This window comes from Rhopilema esculentum, chromosome 15, assembly GCF_057945365.1.
Source record: "Rhopilema esculentum isolate cy_ngs chromosome 15, ASM5794536v1, whole genome shotgun sequence".
In the NCBI taxonomy this organism is placed as follows: Eukaryota; Metazoa; Cnidaria; class Scyphozoa; order Rhizostomeae; family Rhizostomatidae; genus Rhopilema; species Rhopilema esculentum.
Genome location: NC_142829.1, coordinates 8,225,985 through 8,244,100, shown reverse-complemented (window position 1 = coordinate 8,244,100; position 18,116 = coordinate 8,225,985). Strand labels below are relative to the sequence as shown.

Genomic DNA, 18,116 nt, shown 5'->3' with positions numbered 1-18,116 from the left:
TTCTTACCAAAATCTCTTTCGCAACCAAAAATCGGGTCCAATTTTTGAAGGAATCGACATCGAGTTTCTTTCCAATGTCCAGACTGACTGCAGCTCCAGGTTCTTTATCGCTCAGTTGCAGATATGGACTTGCTGGAGATGCAAGGAACTCCTGCAAAACAGGTGTTACAATCATCGGTAAAAGTGAAATACTGTAATTGTCAGAACAACAAGAGCTAGAGAAGATCCTTGCACAACACCAAGTAAAGTTTCTTGTAGTAAATTAAACAGAGGCTTCGTCATTTTACAAATTCTACAAATGGCAATTACATAGAAGTTGGTTTGTAATTAGTAAACAAACAAACTTGTGTTCACCTCAAATTTCCGCATGAATTTGTGTAGAGTGCGATGGGATTTGTCTGCCGCTTGTTTCATTGCATAAAAATTTACATCTTTCCATTTCGCAATTTTAACAAAATCCTGCAAACAAAATCATTATCAGTGTATTTTTGCACTTCTTTTCTGTCTGCACTTAATTGCAGACAGAGATTAAGTGAAAAATCTTTTCCTTAATAACTTGGCTAGACAAATTTCAGGATGTGTCAAACGTCTTTTCTTAAGCCCTGGTCAAACATTTCACCCAACATTTCGCCAAACATTTTCTTTTATGTTGGAATGTGACCCAACATAGTGGTCAAACGATCCAACATTTCACCCATCATGGATCGTTTGACCAGAGCTTTCAAGGCATTTGACACAGGTAAAAGTGGCTTACAGCCACTCGACCACGAGTGGTTGACCAATCAAATTGTGCACAGAGAAAAACATGTGAACAGCTTCCGCCTTTCTGGAAATTGATGAAATCCTAGAGCAGCGTGCAGTGGTTTCACGTGAGCGGTTTTCAATACCTTTCTTGTGCGCGTGCTCTGATCAATTTGGCCTAAGTTATTTTTGGATTCGCTGTACTTATGCATGTCAAATGCCTTTAACATCAAAATATCTAAATATTTTTTCTCGATATCTGAACTCTATCTTAAGATTTTATCCAAATATCTGAACTGTTATTACGTATAATCAGCTACGTGTATGTATGGGAATGAATATTTAAATATAAAGATAGTGATTATAAATATAATATTATGGTATTGGATATTAAGACGTTTTGGGGATAACCCTTGCTATAATTACTCATAATCATAACTTGCATTTTAACGCGCATTGGTTGTCAATTTGATTCATCAAACTCATAAATGATCACATTGTTTTCAGATTAAAAATATTATGTAGCTCAGGGGTCCCGATTTTTCTGATCAGGTGGATTAGAGAGAAACAGAAGACTCCACACATACACCCTAGTGCATTGAATAATTAAGATGATTCGATAGCTCAAGGGTAATTCATTTTCTATGCCCTCAGTCTAATTTATTGCATTGATATAATACAGGCAGGACGAAAAATGAATTAAGCATTAGAATGATTGAGAAGAAGATGGTTTTAGAAATCGGCTGAAAGCGAGTTAAGTCGTTGATACTGAAAGTGGTTTTCAAACAGGAATTCTAATTATTAATAATTAATACTACCCAAGCTTACCAAATCAAGTTTTTCTTCGAATAATAAGGAGCAATCTAGCTAGAACTGTGCAAAACTGGGGTCTTAAAAGGATCGCTATTAAGACATCGACTGTCATGGTGCTTACATTTTCTATTATGTAAAACATAAGCTGGTAAAAATGTTATATTTTAAATAAGAAATACTGAGCTTGCACACTCTAGTTTATATTTACAAGTATAAATTATAACAGTTCTACTTTTGGCATTTTTTCTACCCTAACTTATGTTTCGTAACACGATATAAGAAAAAACCAAGCTGAAAATGGGTATAGCTAACATATTACCAACAGGGATAAAAAAGCTTATTTTTTGAACAATTAAGACAGTAAGATTTTCTTTTCATTTATACTTGATATTACAAAAATACTGAGAACGGAATAAAAATAGGACGAAATAATGAATAAAACGTTAATTAATCTACAATACCATGATAAATATTAACCTTCGATATCAAAACATTAATATCAAACCACTTGACTAACCTTGAGGTCCTTTTCAATACGCGATTTCGAGGTCTGTATGACGTTATTCACACTGGGGATAAACTGGCTGTAATAGTTGTGGATATTCCAAAACATTGGGGCGAAGTCTGCAGATGACAGAAACAACATTAAACAATAGTTAGAAACTCTATTCACAACCACAAAATGTATAAAACCTTTATTATTCACAAAAAGCTTAATACAGACCAATTTTAAAAATGCCATTATACTATTAAGTACCAAGCACCTCGATGGCCCATTATAAAAAGAAAAATTGCTCTGAAATCTATGTTATGCGCGTTGGGTGATTTTTAGCATATCACAATTTCAGGCCTAAATGCTTGGCAGAAAGATTGCTTTAAAAACAGATTTTTCATTGCCAATCTTATCTGAAATTTTAATCACCTTGTTTTTGCCAAATTCGACTTACTTTTACCTCATGCTATTGATTCAAGATCTATTTTTGGGAAAACCCAATTGTTTCTTAGTTTATATAGCATAAAAATGAAATCGATTGTACGAAAAGTACATGCTAATTGAACAATAGAAAATATACCATGTTCGTCATCATTCGCCATCTTATACAATATGCTGATGAGCTCTAGTCTCGCGGCAAATTCACCAATGCACGAACTCTCAATGAATCCTTGAAGAAGTTTAGCAAACTCTTTTCTTGTCATTGTATTATCACCTGGGAACAGAAATATAGTCAAAACATGGACTGTTTGCCAAAGGTTATGAATTCTTGGAGGTAGAATATTCACAGTAGCACTTGATTAAGGAAGAATAATGAACGGAGTCAGCCACACTTATGATAATAATAATAGTCTCAATAATACAAGCCAATCAAACCAGAAATCAAGTCTGAACACAAAATAGAATATCAGTATTCAAAGTTCACAACGAGCCTCTACAATAGGGGCCCACAGGAGCCACCAAGACTTACAATATAAAACTGACTATATAAGAAGCAAAATGCTCCGTAAAATATAGCTTTTCAGGCAATCTAGCCTTCTTTAATCAACGATTGTTCTTTGCCTATTATAATCATGATTATGAATATGACATGACTTTGAAATGTTTCATAATGATGTTTTGATTTCGGATGTTTGATTGTAATAAAATCCGATGCATTTATTCCGAGTTATTATCAAACAGTCACAATGAAATAGCAATGGTAGACAGTAGGAAATTTGCTGAGTTTAAATGACAATGAAAAAAGTGAGTTCAAAAAAATAAATAACAAAAAAAAAACGGTTAATATATGCCCTTCCTCCTTCTACAAACTAATATCTTGGGTGCCATTTCCGTGCTGAAGAACCTGGGAGACAATAGCAACCATAACAATGTAACCAGGACATAGTAACAATGCAACCAGGACATAATAACAATGCAACCAGGACATAACAACAATACCTTCTTTGCTCTTTATCTGTTGCGAAGCATCTTCGAAGGCAGAGCTTATCTTCAAAAACCATCCTTGGGCCTCCTTTTCAAATTTGTTTTCAACAACTTGCAGAAGACGAGGCCAGCATCTAAAGCAAGACAGCTTGAATTAAGAGAGCCGCTTAAGAATATAAATAAATTGAAATTTTCTTCTTTTCCTTGTTAAAAATGCATTATTTAAGTATAGCTCACATGCTTTAGCATTAGAAATGTGCTGCACATGCCTCTTTGCTATAATTAAGCTTTCTGTTTACCGAATGCATTCAATCTTACCTTAGTTCCAGTTTTCGCCATTCAACGATCTGATTCGTAACCGCTTGCAGTTGTGTTTTGAGTGACACTCTCGAGCTCGCATACGATTCCCAGTCCTGCAAAGGCAAAAAACAAACAGTGCTAATCAATGTTAATAGATTGAAATAGGTTGCTAATATTCATGCAAAAAGTATCTGTAAAAAACATCACAGATATATGTATGCAATGCATGGGGATTACACCCCCTTAAAAAAATTTATTGTAAAACGAGAAGGTTTTTGCCAGGGGTATCTTTTCGGAAAATTTTTACACTTCTTCGGCAAATAAAGGACGGCTCACCAAGTTTGCCGGCAAATGGGACCTGAGCACCCATTTATGAAAAATACCCACAACCCCTGCTTATTCCGGCCCCCTAAATTAGGCACGGAAGAATAAGTCAATTAAACGAGCAATATGTTACCTGGGATTGACGAAGAAGGATCTCCAAGCCTGTCAAAAACTTCATGAGCGGTTGATTGATAGGAAAGGACAGTATCCTGTCAATTATTTGTTGAATCTAAAATGGAAAGACATTTATAACTTATCATGCTTCTTCTATTGTTGTAAATAATCTGAGTGCAGTTTCTAGGAATCAAACGGTCTTTTCGAAAATAATCGAGTCAAGGTTGACTTCGTTGTGATGTGTTTTCTTTTAGAGGGTGAGGGTGGTGTGGGGGGTGTGTTGTTAGTGGTTCATTAGACTTTTATGGGAGCGCTTTGTATTTTTGTATGCTATGCTGATACCCTAGGAAACACATCTGTTTCAAATGAAGAAAAAAATCTTACACAAAAAGATTAAATAGACGGCAAAGCTGTAAGCAGATTATTTAGAAAAATAAGAGTCTTGAATCTGAGTTGCAGTGCTGGCAGTTATGCCGTGAAAAATTATGGTAATAAGTTGATGAAAAATTAGACGTTTCAACAAATAAATTACCAAAACAACTAACTAAGGCCTAAATAAATTCATAGTGACAAAGATAAAAGAATGTTGAATTTAAAAAAATGACGGAACATAAGAGCAAAACATGATGGGCATATTGAAGTTGTTTTGATTGATCGTTTTACTTGTGAAAAATTAAATGCTGTTATTGTACTTAATATTTAGTAGTACACTATCTAAAAAATATCAAAGAGAACATTGAAATAGTACCTGCAGCAAAGCTGGATGTTCTGGAAACTCTAGCAGCAGCTCAGTTAGGCGAGAAGAGAAGTCTCCAAGTAACGGAAGCAGTTTCTGCACTTCAGCAACATTGCACTCGTGGTAGATGTCGAATTCAACAGAAACGGCAGTTGCTTTGAAATCGAGGCTCTTTTTTAGGAGTGACGTAAAAAGCAGGTTCGATGTTGCAAGCTGACTATCAACCAAAGGGTCTGTGGAAATACAAGAGATATTTGCAAAAGAAACAGGCTTGTCGTTATTATTTGAAAAGTAAACATAACTACAAGAGCAGTTGCCTTATGATCGCATTTACAGTGGAACTCGGAGTAGCAACTTAGAACCGTCCAGGTCTGTACATTTTAAGCGTATAACTATATATTCAAATTAAAGAATAGGCCAACAACATTCTTGTCTTCAAAATGACTGACCAAAGTCACTTTTACGGAAATATAGTAAAATGTTACCCAATCACAGGAAAAGGCTTCAGGAGGGATGGGATAAGAGGAGCGAAATCTTCGATTTCATCAAAACAACTAGCTCCCAGTCCTTCAAGGCTTCAGGCAAGCCCATGCTTAGCGCTACTTGCTAAGTGACTACTATTTCTTAGATTTATCCAAACCTTTCCTACCTTTTCTCACTGCATCCAACGAAGCTAAGGAGAGAAACTCTTTATAACCATTGAGAAATAATTGTTCTATGCTCTGCTCCATCTCTGGCAGGGACTGTTGACCAACTCTAACTATATTGCTCAGATTCTTGTAAATTTGAACAATATTCACACTTGACATGTGATGCGATAAACCTTCTCTTGACATCGCATCATCTTCTGATAACTCTTTTTTCTCGTATTCAGTAATCTCATTATCCATATCATCATCGTCATCCAACGTTCCTTTAGGTATTAGATCATTAAAATATCGATTAAACGACGGGAAAAGCTCTTTAAATGACTTCTCATTCAACGTAGCCTCATCACTATCTGCACAATGAGACTTCGATTTGAATCTGTACATAGAATCTGCTTCTTCTTCCTGTTTACGTTGCTGTTCCGAGAATTCCAGCCAGATGTTTTGGAACCGGGCAAGAACATTCTTCACAGAAGACTTGTTTTCCTTATTCTGGTGACCGCGAAGGAGCACATCAAGGCCGAGCACGGCTAAAGCTAGATGCAGGATTCTATAAAAGGATTAAAAAAGATGGATTAATATTCAGCCAGTAATTTCAGGGGGAAGATCCACCCAATACAATATGCGGCTAATGAAGTCTAAAGATATTCAGGAATAAATCAATACGACGACGAGAATCCAATGTACCACTCGTTCGTTTCATTTACTCTGATGAAGCCCTGTATGCCGGGGCGAAATATTAGTATATTCCTTAAATTTAATTTATTTTGAAAATCTATCTCGTTACATTGGATTCTCCTCGTCGTATTGCTTTGTTCCTTAATATCTTTCGTATTATTACTCATTGCAAGATTCACAGAATCCGGCGGAAAGCCTTTCCTGCGGTTGTTCCTTCTTACACATTATGAAGTCTACCCCTTACTTCATGTTAATGAATAAGATTTTATCAACCTTAAGCTAAATGGTATTTTAATGATACTGACGCACACGGGTAATTTTTATCGCGGTAGCACAAAAGGCACAGACTTCGTTATTTTTACATTTCCATGACTAGAAAAATATTAGGCAGCAAGTAGGGAGACGCCCCACTGTTTCTGTAATTTCTGTAATTGCTTCATTTATATTTAATGTTTCATCCATGATTAGAGACAAAACAGTTAAAAATAACAACCATCGAAAAGAAGAAAAACTTCGATCAAGATTAACCTTGCCACGGATCCATTTGAAGGATTTTCATGACTCAACATCAAAGCTAAAACGAAATTGAAATGTTTGAGATTTATCTTAAAGATAACATACTGCTAAATCAACGAGAGGACCTATTTTCTGAAAATATTTCCACAGCAGAATGTCATCTGTCTGCAAAAACAAATCATGCTGGAAGTGCCATTACATAAACAGGCATTTTTGTTTTGTCGATTCTGAACTTGTTCTTTTGAAAAAAAAGTTTAAACAATGAGGCATAGCAAAGACGCTTTACATTTTTAATAAGAGAGATAAAATCATTTCTTATAACTTTGCCAGAGTTGAATCATAAATGTCAGTAGCCATCAAACAAAAAACTGCAAGCGATCACACCTAAAGAAATATTATTTACAGAAAAAATAAATCCTCATTTTTAATTACAAATACACGCTTTAACAGTGCTATGAAAACCATCTATCGTCAATCCAAATCATGGTGTTTAAATTTTTAAAATCAACGGTAAGACGCTATATGGTCCTTGGTATCACACTAGCCTCCATCTAGAAAAAATAGGAAGGCGTTTGAAACAGAAGAAACAAGCACTCAAGAATGCTGATCTCTGGGTGAGAGATTGGAAAAGTCATCAAGGAGAAAAAGAGAGGGAAAACACGAAATGAAAGGAAAGGAAGAAGGAGAAGAAGAGGAAGGAGAAGAAGTAGAAGAAGGAGAAGGAGAAGAAGAAGGAGAAGAAGAAGGAGAAGAAGAAGGAGAAGAAGAAGGAGAAGAAGGAGAATAAGAAGAAGAAGGAGAAGGAGAAGAAGGAGAAGGAGAAGAAAAAGGGGAAGAAGAAGAAAGAGGAGAAGGAGAAGAAGGAGGAGAAGGAGGAGAAGAAGAAGGAGAAGAAGAAGGAGAAGAAGAAGGAGAAGAAGAAGGAGAAGAAGAAGGAGAAGAAGAAGGAGAAGAAGAAGGAGAAGAAGAAGGAGAAGAAGAAGGAGAAGAAGAAGGAGAAGAAGAAGGAGAAGAAGAAGGAGAAGAAGAAGGAGAAGAAGAAGGAGAAGAAGAAGGAGAAGAAGAAGGAGAAGAAGAAGGAGGAGAAGGAGAAGAGGAAGGAGAAGAAGGAGAAGAAGAAGAAGGAGAAGAAGAAGGAGAAGAGGAAGGGGAAAAAGAAGGAGAAGAAGAAGGAGAAGAAGAAGGAGAAGAGGAAGGGGAAAAAGAAGGAGAAGAAGAAAGAGAAGAGGAAGGAGAAGAAGGAGAAGAAAAAGAGGAAAAAGAAGAAGAAGAAGAAGGAGAAGTAGAAGGAGAAGAGGAATGAGAAGGAGAAGAAGAAGAAGAAGAAGAATTTTCCATATCCTTAATTTTTTATAAGATTAACGATTCTCAGTTAAAATTTCCATCTTTGCTTTTTCTTTTTTGATTTTGATATATACTTTGTTAAGCTAACTCGCAAGTTCCCATAAAGCGAACATTAAACGTGAAACATAGACAAAAAATGACAAGAGATGACAGATAAAGCCTATAAATGTGATTACAGGTAAATTACCTTTGATGCCATGCGTAAATTCTGGCGAAAGTAGAACTGCAGCTGCTTCTGATGGCATTGTCAAAGTAGTTGAGTTTGAAGTAGGAAATGCTGCTAATGCTGAACAAACCTGTGCTGATGCCAGTACCTGGATAGGGATACATAGAAAATGTAATTTGATAACAGCTAGAAAGAATACAAGACACCGTGAAAAATTGGCTGTCAAAACTCTATCCTCTTGTCGAGGGACTCACAACAGTGTTTTTGCCCCAAAGTTCTTTAATTTCAATTTACTTGTATTCGTCCTCGAAGATCTTTCAAAACTTTTCTTTTTATAACATATTGAAGTTACCTCTAGTGAAATATTCTATATTTTGAATATAAATACAATCCTTTCTTCAGAAAGGTCTCGAAACTGACTCTGTTTTTCCTTTCTTCAGACCCATTATATAGACCTCATTTAAATGATACCTTAGACTTAATCTCATTGAAAGCAATTTCTTACCTTTTTTATGAGAAATACGAACGGTTTAAAAACAGCTGCAAGAAAATATTCAGATAACTTTACGACTTTTATAACCTCTTCTAAAAATTTGCCTTTCAATATCGAACTTTAAAACACCCAATCTTGGCTTGACTTTAACCTGCTGATACCCAGAAAGCGTTTCAAGTCTCGATAATTTTGATAAGGGTTAAAAGATGACTAAGGAGAAAAATTGGCAAGTTAAATTGTTAAAAGAAAAAAAGTTTTATAAGGACAAACCTCTTCCTTGAAAATTGTTTGGTTGACTTTGGACCTGGTCATATGCCAGTCAATTCCAATCAAATTAAGAGAAAAACCACTTGTCATCTGGAAATACAATGTCATTGAAGAATCACTTGTACATCTAAACTGCATACTAGAGAACTCACGCATTTTACTTTCATAAAACCTAGTCCTGTCGTCTAGGGTCCTGTAAATTTTCGAGCTTTTTAACAAATAATTGTCGGCCTATAGACATTTCACACCTACAAGAATAGAAGCCTGCTCATGAAAGAAAGGAAAAGAAAACATCCCCTGAAAACTTACGAATGTTCAGATGTTAACATGAAGCTCAAAAAGCTAGTAGCAAAAAATACCTGCTTCAAACTCCATATGATTGGAAGAATTATATCCTGGTACATTGGATAGTTTTTCTCCAGCTGCAACATAAATTGCTTTGCAGACGAAATCCAGATCTTCATCCGCCTTGGAAAATTCCGCGGAAACTTTGCCCCACTCTCACGCGACTGTAGCGCCTCATTCGAATTGAGAAGCAGCCCAAAGACTGCGCTTTGATTGGTTACATTGTTATGAAAATGAACGAGGTCCTTTACCAGTACGTCATACTAAAGAAATGACATTGGAAGTGAGACTTTGCTACTTATTCAAAGTGGGACTAACAGAGTAATGACAAAAGACTAACAAAAACAATCACTATAGAAGTAGGGCTGTCTGTGGTTTCTGGTTGTGGTAAATATCAAATATTTTTGTTCATGGTCACATTCCTGGCAAGGGAAAGGCGTGGCTCACAGACAAAGCACCCTAGCACTGAAGGTAAAAAAACAAGCTGAAACTGACAATCTTTGCAAATAACACTGGCCGGTGAGAAGGCATACGTACATAGCTATAATGGTGGCAAAATAAAAGTGAAGGGTTGCTATATAAATCCAAAGCTTAAATTATTGTGCTAAATTAAAGTGCTTTGGAAATAATCAACGTGCTTGATATTCTTGGACCTAATAAAAGTGTAGAAAAAATCTTAAATGCACATTGCAAAGAACTTTTTTATCTTTAAAGCAATACTAAAAGGTGCATTAAGGTGCACTTTCAACTTCACCAACTAGACATAGCTTTCCTAATGGGCTAAATCATGACATCAAAGAGACTGAAAACTGAAGCGCTCTTTCTTGGTTGCAAACAGTGAAAATCTTAAATAAATATTTCTTAGCAGTTGGAAACGCTGGCAAAAACACGTTGCCCATTGAAAACTGCACGTTGGAAACTGCACATTGAATCAAATCCACAATTTTGACAATTGGTCAACAATTGATAATAAAATACCTAAACTGTTAGACAAGGGCTTTACCGTAACACCATTCGGTTAAGCCGGGCGTATTCGACACTGACCTGAGATGGGTTTGGGCGTAACGCCACCTTGGTCTGCAATTCTCTTATCTGCTCTACCAGAAACTCTCTTCTCTCTAGAAGTAGCGTCACTCTTGGCTCATTTGACGTGTAATGCTGTACGTCTGCTTTCTCGTGTCTTGATATGCTAGGCTTTGGCACACCACATAACTGCTCTTCGAGATCATATCGTAGACACAACTCGGTCTCTATTTCTCTCAGCTGACAGATAAAGAAGAGACGTACACTAGCTTCAAGGAATTCAAGAAGATTAACAAATGTGTTGGCAAAACTTGGGGAAATGCGACAAAGAATTTCACCAGTATTCTAGCAAATAAGATATATCAACTGAGTCAGAATATATGTATAGAACTTCGTATACAGAGGATATACAGGGAAATATGTACAATATGTATAGAACTTCGTATACAGGGAAAACAATTAATTCAACATTGTCAAACTACTGAGGAATAAAGATGTACTGATTGTACAAGATTCGGAAAAAAGGACATTAGATGTGTCAAAAATATTATATTTCCCTTGTGTTCTTCAAACCAATTTTGTTTCAAGGCTCTTTAAAGGGTCTAGAAAAGTCACGTCAAATCCTACAAAGATGTATAAATATTAAAATTTGTCTTTAAGGTAACCAGGTTAATCAATAGCCATTCATCAGAATTTAAAACGCTGCTTAAACTAACGAATGAAACATCGCTTAAACTATTGTCATATGCACAAAAAAGATTACCTCTTCCTCAAAATAGTGACATTTTAACCTAGCCTCTTCTGCAATGTCGTAAGGATTTCTTGGAATTGCTAGCAGAAATCTGCACATTCCAACACAGGACATCAACTCGCCCAGGAATCGAACTTTCCTCATAAACAAGTCTTGCTCAACTACGGATAAGATAGGCGCTATTGATTTCAAGAAATACCTAAACATGCAGAATTCAATGAAAATCTTAACATATTATTTGGGGAAAGAAGGGTGACAAAAAGTAGGCACATCATAGCATAGGCAACCATTATAGCTCAATGAGGTAACTCACAGATTGTGGTATTGCTTCATAATATGGAAGATAAATATAAAGAATTTTAGGCTGGAGATAAACGGGAACTTTTGCAAGCAGAGCTAAACATTACGAAAAGGCTCTTATAGCGGAAAAAAGGTATCAACAAGCAATTACCTAGTTTTTGTGACGGCAATACAGCAAGCTCCTTCTCTGCAAATACGCCAATTGTGACAAAAATATTCTTGATATTAACCGTGAGATTAGAATCTTTCAAGCCGTCTTTACTAAACTTTGTTGCTAAGGTTTCCAAAATAGCATTCTGTGAAATATCTTTACAAATTATATTCTGTATATCATCACCAACCAAATCATCTAGCCTAAGATCTTTTACCAAGTCCATTAGTATTCTCATTGTATCTTGAAATGCTCCATTTCTAAAAACAAAAGAGAGTATAAGAATTCAATCTGACAAGATCAGAAAAATGTAGATACAAATTCATTACGTACTGCTGAATATTTTGTCATATAGATATTCAAACTATTCAAATAACCGTAATATTTCGATAGATAGTCATCAAATTTTATAAGTTCGATAATTTTAAACTTGTTATTTCAAACCTAAACTTGACAAAAACAAAAAATCATGTCAGACTTGGTATTACCCTAGAAAGATGTATTAGAAAGTTAAGCTTTGGCAGCAATACGACGAGTTTTCACATTACATAAACTTTAAAGATAGCATGAAAAAACAGAAGCCACATCACTAAAGTATTTAAAAATAATGTTGAGAGTACGGGAAGGATTTTGCTTTTTTTTCAATTATTTGCTCTGAATTTTAGGCATTGGTCGATTCCGTAAGAGCTAAAAATTCTCTACCTAGGTCACTAAACCGATGTTTATATTGTATTTTACTTTGTATGTATTATTATAATCTAGCATATGTATATGTAGTGTTATAGTTTAATTATTAGTTTTATCTCGATACATGTCATATCCCAGGGGCAGTCATGTTATATTGCTCCTCCTGGGTTCTGTCCTTGTAATGTAGATTAGTAGTTCGCACGTAGTGTTTTAGGTAATTCATTATTGTAAGTTTTTATGACGAATAGAAGAAAGCTAAACTGACCAAAGCGCTCTTTTTTGAAATAAAGGATTTACACAAACTAGAGGTTATTATTGATGTATAACTCACAAAAGCTCGTGTGGCAACACCATCAACAGGCTTCCGTGAATCCATTTGAACTTGAGCAACGATGATAAAAGTGCCTGGGTTTCTTGAATCTCCTTTACACTGATCTTCCATTCAAAAGGATCAACTGTCTCGTTATCTGCGAAACTAATCCTTGAAGCAACTGAAAGCCTTTTGTGTATCCAGGGTACAATAACAGTAGCATTTGTACTTGAGAAAATGCTTAACTGAAAATAACAAAGTGAGTAATGCATTAAAAAAAACAATTTTAATATCAGTTTTAAAAAATAACAAATAAAATCAACAATACAGTCCTTCAGCAGAAAAATCTTCAAGGCAAAGAAAATTTTTGAAAAAAATATAAAATATTTTGTCCGATTTTTATTTATGCTTTACCATGCTACAAAATTTTACAATACGTGTTCCACCATGAACAAAAAATTTCTATGCCCGAATACTTATATTCCAATTAAGGAACATCTTATATTTTCAAAACGTGGCCTGGTACTCCTTTCAGACATATATATAAAACTCTAAAATGAAAGCATGGTCCTTTGATGAAACAAAGTTCAATCATCTCTGTCTATAAGAAATAACAGTCTTGGACCACTTACGGAATCATCTGTTTTAGCCAGTCGACCATCAGTTGGTTTGCTCAAGACATCTGCCAGCCTCTTTTGCAATGTGAAAGTAAGGAGATCGTGGAAATGAGATCTGAGCGTAGGCAATGTATGCCTTGGAAGTTGTTGAATCTAAAATTTAAGTGAAAAATTTTCACATTTCCTACTAAAACAGAGAAATAGTTAAAATATGAATAAAAATCCCCCTCTCCCCCATGGAACAATGTTGGTTTACTATGAAATGGGTTAGGAGTTTAGGGAGCCATTTCTTTAGCGTTTCTTTCATGTCATTTCTCTAAACTATCCACATTTTTCTAGGGGGAAAAGGACGGCAGCAGATGTTTTGCCGAAAGGTAATAAAAAAAATAAAATGAAACGCAAATTGCAGGGTGTTCAAAGAACTTTTGGCAGGCATCCTACAATATGTTCAATAAAAAAGGATATCAAGAGAAACCGAAGCAAATAGAAACAAGACAACATAATATGTTAGGAATATGTATATAATCTGCTGTAATAAACGAGCAAGGAGATCGTTTAAAAGAGCTAAAAATTCTGAATACAAGGAATGGATTTGTAACCTTAAGATCAACTAAAAGGAGTTAAATTAATAAAAAACCCACAATCGACATGGTTTTTTGCCAGAATAATACCTCTAGGACAATATATCTAGCGGAATAGCTGAGAACTGAATCACTAGACACTAGCCTTGGTTCAAAATTTTAGCTCTATGCCATTTGAGAACGAGAAGACGCTGCTAGCTTTTACCAATCAAGAATATGAAATTGAAGTAATAACATTCAGAGAACACTGATCAGTGAGTGTGACTTTCTGTTGTATGAAATGTTACTTTCAGATGCTATATAAAACTAATAAACTAATCATGATAAGAGCAAATAATAGCAGAAACTCACTTTATTCTCTTGTAAATGCTCAAGTAGAGAGCGTATAAATGCAATGATTCTGAGATCCTCTGTTTCTTGAAATTCTGTGAATTCTGATATCTTGGTAATCCATTTAAAGAGATTCTCATTCTGCTGCAAGGTACCGCTGGCAACATTATCCACATGAACCATGTTCTGTACGATCCTAAGCCAAGCAAGATGATTTACTTTCCCATAAATCAACAAGAGCTCCGGCGTTATCATCCTATTTGCAGAATCTGCCGATTCCATGGCAATGTCGAGTGCCTCTGTGTTGCAGGCAGGGGCTTCGAGAGACATCATAATTGCCGTTTGTAGGGCTTTAAAGAAAAAACTCAATCTAAATACTTGTACTGATTATTACAGGAGAATCGTTAAACAATCGAGAAGGAGGCATTTCTTAGTCACTTATAGTATACAAAAATGTACAAAGATATAAGAAACGTTATAATTGAATCATGCAAAAAGGGTAAAAACTGATTCAAGATTATATGTGAACTCAAAATTTGGGTCAAACGAAACATAGATATAGATTTATAAGAGTAATACAAAGCTGCTAAACAAAAATAAAATAGTATAATGGATTTAAAAGATAAGAGCTAAAATTCTACTAATTCTTTACTGCGTTCTTTAAACCATGCCAAATAGTTTGATGAAATATTATGTTATAGTAAATAATTCTGGTCAATGATACATTAACTTCACTGTTCGCTGAGTAACAATATGAGATCATATCATATTATCTATGTTATTTTTCTAACAACTATCAGAATGACAAAATGAATAAAGACTTACCTGTTATATCCATGACACTAATTTCCTCTTTCAATAACAAATTGAAAAAGTGCATAAGGCATTGGAACAAATTCAATCTTTTCTTTCTACCGTCTGGTGTAAACAACGCTGATAGACCAGCTTCTGGTTTTTGGAGTTGCAGCTGTTTAGCAATGCTTAGCTCTTGTAGGAATGCATCGAGAATGGACTAAAGTAAAATCATCATAAGAATATTAAACACTTAATCAGCATATACACGTATTGAATGCACTTTTACTTTTTTGCATAAAACAAGGCAGTTTTAGGTGGCAACTCCGAGTTTCAGGCAAAAAAATAGTGAATATACGAACAATCTGGACTTACCACTGCCATCATACAATAAAAAAGTGAAAACAAGGTGAAAAATGTTTTCTTGCTCGAAAGGACTTTAAAAATGTATTCACGTAGCATCAGTAGCCATGCACTGCTATCATGAGGTAAATTTGCATATTTTCATCGCACATGGTTGCTTTGTTAAGCTAAACTCTACAAAGAAAATGAGCAACCGCTATATAATTAGATACTATCTTTCTTCGTTAACTGATGAAGGGCTACGCCTAGAACGTCTTATCATAATATTCAAGGACAAAATTATATCCATTATCACCATATCAACTGAACCTCAGCGCTGTCCGCTACATAAGTATTTTACCATCGTTGGAATTACAAATCTCTCAAATAGGCTGTATCAGCAGTTGCTCTTAACAATGAATTCTGTGTATTGACTTCAAATGGGGCTTTAACAACACAACGGAGTAGGGAACAGTAAAATTACTATCAATTTCTATCCAAAAGTTTTCATACCCAAAGAGCAAAGATGTCTTCTGAATTGAAAGGTGGCGGTCTTCTCGAAAAATCCCCATCAACTTCGTCATAGTTTGCTAGAAGGCCTTCACTGAATCTTGAGGAAATACCATTGACCAATCTTTCTAAATCAGCCGTGTTTGTAGCACTATTTGATAAAAAAGCGAGGAATTGAAAATATTTAAACTTGACGAAGGAGGAGTTTAGTAGAAAGATTGGAACAAACTCTATCTTTTGCTGAAATGCTTAGATTATGTCAGTAGATGGTCTGAGTATACGTACAACGTTGTGTGGTAGCTTGAGAGGGCATGCTGGAATATGTACGAAGTAAAGCGAAATGAAAAAAGAAAAGTGTGAAAGTGCTGGCAGAAAAGCTGAGCAAGATGGGGGTACAGTGGTGCAGCATATTGCAAAAAGGGTTAGGGTTACAATGGTAGAAGGCGGAGGATGAGACAAATGAAACAGCAAAAAGGATATACGTCCGCACCAGCAACGCCATATGAGTGAGATTTAAGCCACTAAAAAGAAGATTCAAAGAAAAATAGATATATCTAGATAAAATAATAATATGAAAAACCAGTTTTAAATAAGGTTAAAACAAATCTGAATTATGAAGTCTATTCTAAGATCAGGCAAATCAGCTGCAAAATCAACCCGGGGCTCACCTTTCACAAGTGAAAAGTTCTGCCAATACTGGGTTTAACTCTTCAACTACCCATTTCCAATGAATTGCAAACAAGGCTTTCAAGAACTGAACTGAATGATGCGATTGCCTTTCTGAACATAAGCGCCAGAACCTGTCTCTCCACTTTATTGAAAACAAGAGCTGAAACAAAAAGACTTTCTCTAATAACAGTTTGTTAGTACAATAGTTCAAAGTTGTTGCTAGTACAAGATTTTAGTACAGACTTCCGCGGTCTACATAAAGAGAATTTTACGATACAACATGAAAATTCTTCAAATTACAGAAGACAATCTCTAAAAGGATTCGTATCAATTATATGTAGTTATTTCTATAAATCAAACACGAGATTTGTATTTTTTCATAACTTTCTTATATTTCTTATTTAATTGTTAACGAGGGTTGCCCTCAAGTACAATTTTTCCGATATAAACAGTAACTACACTTTTAAAAAAGTTAATTGAAAGACTTATAAAATAATTAACTATGAAACCTAAGATTGGATGCCTGCTTTCATTACAGAATTGCACACCTCAACAAGAAACACTTTTGGCCATTATTTGACCTTTTGTTTGGTAACTCGAAAGTTTGTTCCAGTTTTACGAAAGCTGCAAAATGAGCATAAGAAATTCAGCTGATTAAGAAAGTAGTCTAAACCTTGTGGAAGAGATCACACGATAGCTTGAAGCTGGTATCCTGTAGAGACTCATTGAGAAGGTTGCCAAGAACAGTGAAATAAGGGTAAAACAGCTCGATAACACTGTGAGGAAGTTTCGATGCCGGCAATGTTCCTAAAACAAAGGGGAAACAAAATTGAGAACGTTTAAACAATGATTAATTGACAAGACTTTGATGACTTCACTTTATTCCATATGGCCTAGTTAAAAATTATTTTTCAACCTCGAGTGAAAAAATGTATTAGCATAAATATATGAAATGAAATAAGTATGAGTGTAAGTTTTAATTGAATCGAAGATGTCTAGCTTTTGTAAATTGTTATAACAAAGCCATTAGAGCAGAGACAAACAAGCCTAATGTAATAAAGTGGCTTGATAAAATGATGCAATTATGTCATCATGTATAAGTAGAACACACCCTATGCAAGTATTTAGAAATCCGAAAAATACTACGAAATTGAATATAACACACAGATCAAAAATATTTTCATATTATCGATTCAAGGTTACACGACATTGAGGTTTTATGATGATCTTATATTGTGGATTATATTAATGAAACTAAATTAGTCGTACGTCTTAAATTCATAAAGCAAAGAACCTGAAAAGGGGCGGCCTTATAGTAAAATAGGCTTCAAAGATCTTCCATGCTAAAAATATGCTGAAAACAACATATGCAACAACATATGGAACATTATGCTATTAGTAACCATAGCCTTTGAAAAAAAACAAACAATGTGATCAACAACTCCTTACCGCTAACAAATTTCTTTGACAAATCCAAAACTGAGTTTTTGCCAGGCTGTTTGTGGCTGTTCACAGCTAGTTCTTCTTTTACAGCAATGGATGCATGGTTCTGCAGCAATTCAAGTCTGTATTTTGAAATAGAATATAATGTTTCTTGATACCAAGAAATTTCGACGTTGACAAATTCAAAAAATCAAATGGGACAATCCTT

The 18,116-nt window shown here is 35.1% G+C and overlaps 1 protein-coding gene across 2 annotated transcripts in view; it reads right to left on the bottom strand.

Annotated features, from left to right (window-relative positions):
• Positions 1-18,116, bottom strand: part of LOC135685720 (midasin) — a 75,390-nt gene that overhangs the window by 27,673 nt on the left and 29,601 nt on the right. For both annotated transcript variants that reach the window (XM_089112772.1, XM_089112773.1), the window contains exons 44-67: positions 17,915-18,030; positions 17,139-17,272; positions 16,465-16,625; positions 15,800-15,947; positions 14,978-15,164; positions 14,174-14,502; positions 13,257-13,394; positions 12,646-12,869; positions 11,628-11,887; positions 11,189-11,337; positions 10,447-10,665; positions 9,417-9,665; positions 9,061-9,147; positions 8,319-8,445; positions 6,800-6,845; positions 5,596-6,143; positions 4,959-5,179; positions 4,230-4,325; positions 3,791-3,885; positions 3,488-3,606; positions 2,628-2,762; positions 2,072-2,178; positions 355-459; positions 8-151 (exon numbers count right to left, since the gene is read on the bottom strand). In XM_089112772.1, coding sequence (XP_088968898.1) covers positions 8-151; positions 355-459; positions 2,072-2,178; positions 2,628-2,762; positions 3,488-3,606; positions 3,791-3,885; positions 4,230-4,325; positions 4,959-5,179; positions 5,596-6,143; positions 6,800-6,845; positions 8,319-8,445; positions 9,061-9,147; positions 9,417-9,665; positions 10,447-10,665; positions 11,189-11,337; positions 11,628-11,887; positions 12,646-12,869; positions 13,257-13,394; positions 14,174-14,502; positions 14,978-15,164; positions 15,800-15,947; positions 16,465-16,625; positions 17,139-17,272; positions 17,915-18,030 — 4,144 coding nt within the window. The remainder of the gene's footprint in view (positions 1-7; positions 152-354; positions 460-2,071; positions 2,179-2,627; positions 2,763-3,487; positions 3,607-3,790; positions 3,886-4,229; positions 4,326-4,958; positions 5,180-5,595; positions 6,144-6,799; positions 6,846-8,318; positions 8,446-9,060; positions 9,148-9,416; positions 9,666-10,446; positions 10,666-11,188; positions 11,338-11,627; positions 11,888-12,645; positions 12,870-13,256; positions 13,395-14,173; positions 14,503-14,977; positions 15,165-15,799; positions 15,948-16,464; positions 16,626-17,138; positions 17,273-17,914; positions 18,031-18,116) is intronic.